The sequence below is a fragment of the Chrysemys picta genome, chromosome 17 (genome assembly GCF_011386835.1).
Source record: "Chrysemys picta bellii isolate R12L10 chromosome 17, ASM1138683v2, whole genome shotgun sequence".
NCBI lineage: Eukaryota > Metazoa > Chordata > Testudines > Emydidae > Chrysemys > Chrysemys picta.
This window is the reverse complement of record NC_088807.1, coordinates 24,459,640-24,469,950: the sequence shown is the minus strand read 5'-3', so window position 1 is coordinate 24,469,950 and position 10,311 is coordinate 24,459,640. Positions and strand designations below refer to the sequence as shown.

The following is a 10,311-nucleotide window of genomic DNA, read 5'->3' as shown; positions in this document are numbered from 1 at the left end:
TCACCATTGAGTTTTGTGGCGCTCCGACACCTCCCGTCTGATCCAGGAGCCGGCAGGGCCGCTTGGGGAGCTGCCCAGGGCCATGGAGAGCGGTGAGATGCGCCCGCCAAGCTGGGCAAGCCAGAAAAGGCATTTCAAGGCATGTGGGAGACTTTAAAGGGCGGGGGAGAGGGGGAGGCTGAGCATCATGGGAAGCGGGCCAGCCCTCGGAGGCGGGGCGGTCCCGGCGCCTCCCCTTGTGGACGAGCAGGACCTGCTTGGAGCCCAGACTTAGGTGCTGAAAGCCACAAGAGGGGCAGGATTCTTGTGGGTGACATTCTGGGGTGCCCTAACTCGGGCTCTGTGGATCACAGCGATTTTTCAAGGGGCCTAGAAGGGTAGCATCACAATGCCTAAGTGCGTTTGCGGGTCCAGGCCTAATATCCTGGAAAATGCTCCATCGCCCTCATTTGATATGAGTATCTCATCCTGCTTCTAGTCAAATATGGGACACACACGTTGACTGAATATGTCTGCCTTTTCTGTACCATTATTAACAATTTTTCCATCTCTATCTATGCTAGGGTCTATTTTGTTCCTGATAAGCTTAAAAAAATTCCACCTTATTGTCCTTAGCCAGCTATGCACTGTCTGCTCTTACCTTTAGCTTCTCTTATCAGTTTTCTACACTTCTAATTTATATTGATTACTAATTTATATCAATTACTATCTCATATTTTTTCCCATTTTTTTATTTGTGGCTTTTTACATTTCAAACGGATGCCTTCATTTCCCTCACTGAAAGAGCATGGGCTTTTAGTCAAGTGTATCCACTTTCTTGATTTCTGGAATTGTGATTTTTGATCATCTGAGAACCTTTTCTTAGAAAACTCCCCATTTGCATTCATATTGTACCATCTAATTTTTTCCTCCGAGTCTATTTCACTCATAATTTTTCTTTCCATTAGGAAATAAGCCCATTCAAAGCACAGAGAAAAAAAATACGTTACAGGTTGGGAAGTCCTGTTTGCCCATATTGAATTATTTCATAATAATAATGGGAGGTGGCGCATCTCAGCGCCAGGTGAGCCATGCCCATGCGGTGTTATGTGCGGTTGTTCCCTTGCTGCACTGCCCTAGAAATGGCTGCATCTCAGTGTCGGGCGAACCATCCCCGGGTGGCATTGTGTGCGGCTGTTCCCCAGCTGTCCCGCCCCAGAGGTGGCTGCATCTCAGTGCTGGGAGAGCCATCCTCGTGTGTTGGAATGAAGGAGACGGAGTCAGAGACCTTTCAACGCCTTTATGACCGTTCCATGCTGCATCCAGCACCCCATGGGTCTCAGTTCCAGTGGGCAGCTGGGTCCAGGCTGAGGGAGATGACAGGGGGTGGGGGAGCAGGGGGGGAGGTCATAGCGCGCAGGGAGCTGTACCAGTCCTCGGGGGCACGGGGGGATGGCGGGGGGTGGGGGCAGGGGAACTGGCCAGGGGGAGGCGGGAGCCCTGGGGGGTAGGAGACAGGGAAGCGGGGGAGATGGTGGTGGTGGTGGGGGGGGGCCAGGGTCGGGGTGTACTGGTACTGCCGGGGTGGGGGAGCGGGTACCGGCCCGCCCGAGAGGCCCCGTGGGGGGCTGGGCTTCAGCAGGGCCCGTTCCTGCTTCCGCTGCTTGGCCCGGCGGTTCTGGAACCACACCTGGAAAGAGAGAAAGACGCCGTCCAGACCCAGCCGCACCACGCCACGGAGCCCCTCAGCCAGGAGTGCGCCTGGGTGGGACCTCAGCGATGCCTCGCCCGGCGCTGAGTGCAGCCACCTCTGGGGCGGGGCGGCTGGGGAACAGCCACACAGAACGCCCTGCGGTGCCCAGCACTGACTGCCAGGGAGACCCCCCGCAGCCCCCCACCAGGTACCTGGATCCTGGCCTCGTTGAGCCGCGTGGCCCGGGCCAGCTCCTCGCGGACGTAGATGTCCGGATAATGGTTCTTGACGAAGGCGGCCTCCAGCTGCTCCAGCTGCTCCTGGGTGAAGCTGGTGCGATGGCGCCGGCGTGTGGGGGTGGCGAAGTGCAGGGAAGGGGGAGCAGCCGGGGGTCCCCCCGCCAGGCCGGGCATCTCTGGGGCCTTCCTGAAGGGGGGGCGGATAATGTCTGGAGACGGTGGGGGGGTGTCAGGATCTCAGCCGGTGCCCCTCACTCCCGACCACAGCCCCTGCTAGCCCAACCCTGACCCCCCCCAGCTCTGCCGGTGCCCCTCACTCCCGATCCACAGCCCCTCCTAGCCCAGCCCTGACCCCCCCCAGCTCTGCCGGTGCCCCTCGCTCCCGACCACAGCCCCTGCTAGCCCAGCCCTGACCCCCCCAGCTCTGCCGGTGCCCCTCACTCCCGACCCACAGCCCCTCCTAGCCCAGCCCTGACCCCCCCCAGCTCTGCCGGTGCCCCTCGCTCCCGACCACAGCCCCTGCTAGCCCGGCCCTGCCCCCCCCCAGCTCTGCTGGTGCCCCTCACTCCCGACCCGCAGCCCCCGCTAGTCCAGCCCTGCCCCCCCCAGCTCTGCCGGTGCCCCTCACTCCCGACCGCAGCCCCTGCTAGCCCAGCCCTGCCAGTGCCCCTCACTCCCGACCCGCAGCCCCTGCCAGCCCAGCCCTGACCCCCCCCCAGCTCTGCCGGTGCCCCTCACTCCCGACCGCAGCCCCTGCTAGCCCAGCCCCCCTCACTCCCAACCCACAGCCCCCTGCTCGCCCAGCCCTGCCCCCCGCCCAGCCCCCCTCACTCCCAACCCACAGCCCCCTGCTCGCCCAGCCCTAGGCTCCCCCCAGCCCTCCCAGTGCTCCTCACCCCTGACCCGCAGCCCCGGATCCCCCCACCAGCTCTGCCGCTACCCCTCAGCCCCGACCGGCAGCCCCTGCTAGCCCACCCCTGGGGTCCCTGCCCCCACCCCCTATACTTTAAAAGGGGGGATATTTCTAACCTCTGTCCCTGCGTTGGCCTGCAATGCGCAGTGCCCCTGTGGCAGTTTGCTATGCCCCCTAGTGGCCCAGCAAGGGTAAAAGCCCTAATACCTCTGCCGCGGGGAGCGCTCCCGCTGCAGCTCAGTGCATGGAGGTCTGTGCCACTGGGGTGGCGCGTCGCAGGCTGTGGGGGGAACGTCTCTACACCCCAACAAGGTCCGTTCTCGGCAGGTCGGTGGCAGCCTCTGAGAGTCCCCCCTCCTCCCCGCCCCGCCGGGGACAGAGGCTGTTGTAATTCCCGGCTGTGATCCCCGGGATTAAGTGGGGGGAACCTGATCGCCCCTCCCCACCCGGCCCACCGAACCTGAGAGCGTGAGAATGCAGCGCCCCGGGGGACACAATGCACCCGGGAGGCTAATTAGTCTGGGGACTGGGGGGGGGAGCAGGGGGGGAATTTGAGCCCCGGAGAGTCTGTGCCAAACAGTTTTCTCATTAACGTGTACATGGCCTGGGGCCTCGGACCTGGCTTCCAGCCCCCCCGTCCCCCCCCACTGTAACCACTAGACCCCACTCCCCTCCCTCCCCAGAGCCAGGGGGAGAACCCAGGAGTCCTGGCTCCCAGCCCCCCCGTCCCCCCCCACTGTAACCACTAGACCCCACTCCCCTCCCTCCCCAGAGCCAGGGGGAGAACCCAGGAGTCCTGGCTCCCAGCCCTCACCCTGGTTCTGCCTGGGGGAGCAGGAGTGGCAGGCCCCCTCCCTTGGACCCCACTCACCGTTCGAGCTGCCAGTCCCTGCCACGGCTCCAAAGGATGTGGGGTCAGTGCTGGGTGGCCGGGCTCAGACCTGGGGACAGGGCGGCGTCGGAAGGAAGAGCCGACTAACAGCCTTGGGGAATAAGGTAGGACCCAGGAGTCCTGGCTCCCAGCCACGCTCCCCCACTCTAACTATTAGACTCCCCTCCCTGAGCTGGGGAGAGAACCCAGGCGTCCTGGCTCCCAGCCCCACCCCCCCGCTCTAACCACTAGACCCCACTGCCCTCTCGGAGCCAGGGAGAGAACCCAGGCGTCCTGGCTCCCAGCCCCTCTGGCTGTAGAGAGGTGCCCTCATCTTTCTCCCTGAACCCCGACCCCCCTTTCCACTCCTCTCTCTGCCCCCTCTCTAGAAGGGACTCATACCTGAAGGCTGGGGGGTCCCCACTCACCGGCCGTGGAGCTGACAATTTGGGGGTACCCGTCACCTAACCCTGCACCCTTCCTCTTCCCTCCCCGCGCTCCCTCCTCCTCGCCCTGCGCCCCCACCCCAAACTTTTAAGTCGTCTCTGACTCCGCCCCTCCCCTCTTGGAGACCATCCCCCCCTCAAGGCAGGTCCTGGCAGGGGTGGGGGTCAGGGCCAGACAGGGGCCCCAGGTGCTGCGACCCCTAGACAGCAGGGGGGCAGCGGTTGGGGGTAGTTAGCTGTGTGTGTGTGTCCCTGCGCCCACTGCTGGAGGGGATGGGCCCTGCTCTGTGTGTGTGTCTGTGTGTTGTACCTGTGAAGAGAGGGGAGGGGAGGGGTCTGCACTGGGGGGGAGGTCAGTTAGTGGGGCAGAGGCTGGGGTGACCCAGTGGGGGGGTCATTGTGGGGGCGTGGCATTTGGGAGGCTGGGGGGGGGGCTCTGTGTGTGGCAGCCCCCCCCCGGCCCGGCCCAGGTCTGGGATAAGGTTCCAGTAATCAGGGCTGCCCATTGTCAGTGTAAATCCACCGAGATTGGGAACAGCAGCAGAGACAAAACCAGCCCCCTCCTGCCCCCCCCCACCAGCCCTGCCGGTGCCCCTCACTCCCGACCCGCAGCCCCTGCTAGCCCAGCCCTGAGCAGTGCCTGGCACTAGGGGGCCCAGGGTGCACACAGGTGTCGGATTATTTTTGATGGCCTTTCTCTGCGGGGCATGTAATGGGTGGGTGAGTCTGGGCTCCCAACACCCCACCTCCCGCTCTAACCCACTAGAACCCACTCACCTCCCAGAGGTGGGAGAGAACCCAAGTGGCCGGGGGGGAGGGAGGGGGGGATGGGTGTGTGTGTTAGTGCAATAAGCTTGAAACACTGACACTTGTGTTCCCTACACAGCCAAGAGCTAATAGTCATTCCTCCGTCAGCTCCAGGTCTCTGCTTCTGGGACAGGAGCTGAGTTTTAGATGTACAGCTACTGAGATGCAGCCACCTCTGGGGCGAGGCAGCAGGGTGACAGCAGCACAGCAAAGCCACAAAGCTGGGACATGAACTGAAGGACTCTCCGTGTTTGGTTGAGTGAGGTTCCCGGAATAGGGATTCGGCCAAGCCAGCGGGGCTCAGAGACGGCCGTCGGTACCATTGTGAGCCTCTCGTCCGACCTCCTGCATCACACAGGCCAGAGACCCGCCCCGAATTCATTCCTGGTTGATCTAGGGCAGGACAGATGGGAGCTGGCGCCCCCCTAGAGGGGCCAAGCCCCGTGCCCCATTCCCCGCCCCCGGAGCCAGCCAGTCCCTGCCCTGGGGCTGGATGGGAACTGGAGCCCTCCCCCCCGAGGGGATCGGCCCTGTGTCCCATTCCCCACCCCAGGAGCCAGCCAGTCCCCACCTTGGGGCCGGATCAGGGCAGCGCCCCCTAGAGGGAACAGACCTCATGTCTCATTTTCTGCTCTCTCTCCTTGGCTCCCTGCCTTCCACTGGTCTAACGATTCTCTCTTATTTCCTTGCCAAGACCCCCAGGTTTGTTACAGCTCCAGCCCTGGGCTCACGCGCTTACAGCCGGAAACACAAAACACCAGCCCCCTGCCAGCCCAGCCCTGGGCTGCCCCCTGCATCTCCGACCCACAAGCCCCCGCTAGCCCACTCCTGTTTCCACCCCTCCCCCAGCTCCGGGGGTGACCCTGCTTCACCTTATCAGGTATGCAGAGTAGCTGTAACCAGGTGAGTGCCAGGATCCTAGAGGGAGGTAAGATCTGTTCTTGGTGAGAGAAGCCGGCTTCCAAGCCCTTCTGTAGGGCTCCCAGAGGGACCTAGACAAATTGGAGGATTGGGCCAAAAGAAACCTGATGAGGTTCAACAAGGACAAGTGCAGAGTCCTGCACTTAGGACGGAAGAATCCCATGCACGGCTACAGACCAGGGACCGAGTGGCTGGACGGCCGTTCTGCAGAAAAAGACCTGGGAGTCACAGTGGACGAGAAGCTGGATATGAGTCAGCAGGTTGCCCTCGTTGCCAAGAAGGCTAACGGCACATTGGGCTGCGTTAGTAGGAACGTTGCCAGCAGATCGAGGGACCTGATCATTCCCCTCTATTCGGCACTGGTGAGGCCACATTTGGAAGATTGCATCCAGTTGTGGGCCCCCCACTACAGAAGGGATGTGGACAAATTGGAGAGAGTCCAGCAGAAGGCAATGAAAATGATCAGGGGGCTGCAGCACATGACTTACGAGGAGAGGCTGAGGGAACTGGGGTTATTCAGTCTGCAGAAGAGAAAAGTGAGGGGGGATTTGATAGCAGCCTTCAACTACCTGAAGGGGGGTTCCAAAGAAGATGGATCTAGACTGTTCTCAGTGGTGGCAGATGACAGAACAAGGAGCAATGGTCTCAAGTTGCAGTGGGGGAGGTCCAGGTTGGATATTAGGAAACGCTATGTCACTAGGAGGGTGGTGAAGTGCTGGAATGGGTTACCTAGAGAGGTGGTGGAATCTCCTTCCTTAGAGGTTTTTAAGGCCCGGCTTGACAAAGCCCTGGCTGGGATGATTTAGTTGGGGTTGGTCCTGCTTTGAGCAGGGGGTTGGACTAGATACCTCCTGAGGTCCCTTCCAACCAGGGTGACCAGATGTCCCGATTTTATCTATGATTCTACCGTGGGCCTCTGCTCCCCTCTAGTGGCTTTTTGATTTCCCATGCTCAGAAGGCCAAGAGGAAACGGGAAATCCTACTTGACTTGACTTCTAGTGCCCCCGCTCTAACCTAGAGGGTCTCAAACTGGTGAGAGGTGCCTGTTGAGAACCCAGGAGTCCTGGCTGCCAGCCCCGCGCACCAGGGCGAGGTGGTTCCATGCCTGGTACAGATGCAGGTCGATGGTGGACGGGGTCATCCCCGCTGAGCTGCGCCCGGGGTAAGGCCCTTCCCCCCGGGGGTGGGGAGCGTCGCTGCTACAGTGCCCTGGCTGTGGTGTGGACGTCCCCGGGGAAACTGGCCTGGTCCTGGGGGCTGCCAGCCGCTTAGTGCTGCCTGGTGTGTGGGGAGGGGCAGCACCCCCTCCCCCCACTGGTCATCGATGTCACACACACGGAGTTAACCCTGAACCCCGGCTTCCCCTCCCCCTCCCCCATAGTGCACCCAGGAAGCTGCCCACCCAGTTAGGGAATCACATGCAGAGAGAGAGTGTGTGTGTGTGTGTGTGTGTGTCCCTCCTTCCCCTGCTGGAGGAGATGGGCCCTGCGCTGTGTGTGTGTGGGTGTGTCCCTGGCGCCCCCTGCTGGAGGGGCCGGGCCCTGCACTCTGTGTTTGTCCCTGCGACCCCTGCTGGAGGGGATGGGTCCTGCGCTCTGTGTGTGTGTGTGTGTGTGTGTGTGTGTGTGTGTGTGTGTCCCTGCGCCCCCTGCTGGAGGGTGTGTAATGAAGTGGGAATTTTTCATCATATTTTGAATATTGTGCAATTGTTTCTGTCTGCTGTATAATTAATTTTCTTGGGTGTAAACCAATTAAGGTGGTGGGATATAATTGGTTAGATAATCATGTTACAATAGGTTAGGATTGGTTAGTTACATTTCAGTAAAATGATTGGTTAAGGTCTGGCTAAGCAGAACGCAAGTTTTACTAGATAGTCTGCAGTCAATCAGGACGTAAGGGGGGGAATGGGAACAGGGAATGGGGAGGGGGAATTGGAATCACGTTTCGCTAAGGGGGGGAATGGGAACAGGGACACAGGCCAGGCTCTGTGGTGTCAGAGCTGGGCAGGGGGACACTGAGGAAGGAAATTGGAATCATTGCTTGCTGGAAGTTCACCCCAATAAACATCGAATTTTTGCACCTTCGGACTTGGGGTATTGTTGCTCTGTTCATGCGAGAAGGACCCGGGAAGTGAGCGGGTGAAGGAATAAGCCCCCTACCACCAGGCTGTAACTTCCTTTTCTCGGTGGTGACAAAGGACTCGCTAGGCTGTGTCCAGACATCGAATAAACCCTCCTGCTTTTACCACCGGCTGAGAGTCACTCCCGAGTCCGGGCGTCGGGGGGCATTGCTCCCTTTGGGGGGACAAGTCTTCCCCAGCTGTCCAATCCAGCTGGACTCGCTGCAGGGGGCTCATGGCGTGACGCAGGGGTGCAGACGGCTCCGAGGATCAATCCCGGGGGACGGGGAAGCCGAGGGGCTCGCCCCAGTGAGGGAATGTGCCCCTAAGGTGCTGCCACGCTGAAGGGGACCTGTTCCAGAGCCGGGCCAGAGCACCAGGCCTGTGGATCCATGACACCTTCCCATCCATCCCTACTCCCCATCCCTCCACCTACCCATGGCTGCCCACTCATCCCCCCATCCAACCACCCCATTCTCCCAACAACCTCTGCCCAACCATCCCCCATCCAACCATACCTGTCCACCCATCTCCTCTCCCATCCATCCACCCAGTCATCCCTTCCCATCCAACCAACCAACCACACAACCATCCCTGCCCACCCATCCTACAACCAACCATCCCAACAACCCATCCAACCACCCATCCATTCCCACCCATCCATCCGACCAACCACACAACCATCCCTGCCCACCCATCCTACAACCAACCATCCCAACAACCCATCCAACCACCCATCCATTCCCACCCATCCATCCGACCAACCACACAACCATCCCTGCCCACCCATCCTACAACCAACCATCCGATAACCAACCATCCCAACAACGAATCCACCCACCCATCCCCTCTCCCATCCATTCCCACCCATCCAACCAACCAACCACACAACCATCCCTGCCCACCCATCCTACAACCAACCATCCCAACAACGCATCCAACCACCCATCCATTCCCACCCATCCATCCGACCAACCACACAGTCATTCCTGCCCACCCATCCTACAACCAACCATCTATAACCAACCATCCCAACAACCCATCCAACCACCCATCCCCTCTCCCATCCATTCCCACCCACCCATCCAACCAACCACACAACCATCTCTGGCCACCTATCCTACAACCACCCATCCTACAACCCATCCAACCACCCATCCCTTCTCCCATCCATCTCACCAACCACACAACCATCCCTGCCCACCCGTCCTACAACCAACCATCCTACAACTCATTCATCACCCCATCCAACCATCCATCCCTGCTCCCCATCCTTCCACCCACCTGTGGCTGCCCACTCATCCCCCCATCCAACCACCCCATTCTCCGAACAACCTCTGCCCAACCATACCTGTCCACCCATCCCCCTCCCATCCGTCCACTCAGTCATCCCTTCCCACCCACCCATCCAACCAATCACACAACTATCCCTGCCCAGCCATCCTACAACCAACCATCCCAACAACCCATCCACCCACCCACCCATCCCCTCTTCCATCCTTTCCCACCCACCCATCCAACCAACCACACAACCATCCCTGCCCACCTGTGTTACAACCAACCATCCTACAACCAAACAGCCCAACAACCCATCCATCACCCCATCCAACCACCCATTCCCTCTCCCATCCATCCCCACCCATCCATCTGACCAACCACACAACCATCCCTGCCCACCCATCCTACAACCAACCATCCCAACAACCCATCCATCACCCCATCCAACCACCTATGCACCCAAACATCCCTGCCCACCCATCTCATCCAGCTCCCCTCCAACTACCGACCCACCCATCCATACCTCCCCAAACACCCACCCATCCCTGTCCACCCATCCATCCTTCCAACCCCCACATCCCTTCCCAAACACCTATTTATGCACCCACCCACCCAACCCCATTCACCCAACCATCCCTACCCCCTCACCTATTTATAGATCTGTTCTGACCAAGCCCACGAGACAATGAACAAAGACTGAATTCCTTGTAAATATGTAGTTTGTTAGTAGATAAAGGAACTGCAGGCGGATGGTGAACATGTGACCAGCCGGTCACCTGTACCGGGATCGGTTCCCAGGAACTGACCACAGAATATGCAGAGGGATGTAGAACAGAGAGCACGTGCGGCGTCTGTGTGAGGATGTGTTTACCAGCTGGTGAATGAATTGGTATTTTGGGTGTGTGGTTGTAACAAATCTTTCATTTTGTTTACATGTTCTCCATTACTCATACCAATATCCCTCTTCAGATTCCTAATTTTAACTCTAAATATTTCAGGGGTAATCTGAAAACTTTGCAAAACAGTATCTTTAAATTTACAAAGT

General features: G+C 59.5%; 1 protein-coding gene across 1 annotated transcript; it reads right to left on the bottom strand.

Annotated features, from left to right (window-relative positions):
• LOC135976230 (homeobox protein unc-42-like) lies at positions 1-2,098 on the bottom strand. The gene is made up of 3 exons (XM_065570988.1): positions 1,885-2,098; positions 1,580-1,669; positions 1-111 (listed from the first exon to the last, which is right to left on the bottom strand). The coding sequence occupies exons 1-3, from the start codon at positions 2,083-2,085 to the stop codon at positions 1-3; spliced, it is 402 nt and encodes a 133-aa protein (XP_065427060.1). The 5' UTR covers positions 2,086-2,098.
• Between the last annotated feature and the right edge of the window lie 8,213 nt (positions 2,099-10,311).

What these genes read in the sequence shown, in the direction of transcription:
- LOC135976230 (XM_065570988.1), bottom strand. Translation starts at nt 2,085, where the DNA reads ATGCCCGGCCTGGCGGGGGGACCCCCGGCTGCTCCCCCTTCCCTGCAC. An exon ending in TCAACGAGGCCAGGATCCAG is followed by an intron (nt 1,670 to 1,884) that starts GTACCTGGTGGG and finishes CTCTCTTTCCAG; the next exon opens with GTGTGGTTCCAGAACCGCCG. An exon ending in GGGGCCTCTCGGGCGGGCCG is followed by an intron (nt 112 to 1,579) that starts GTACCCGCTCCC and finishes TGGCTTGCCCAG; the next exon opens with CTTGGCGGGCGCATCTCACC.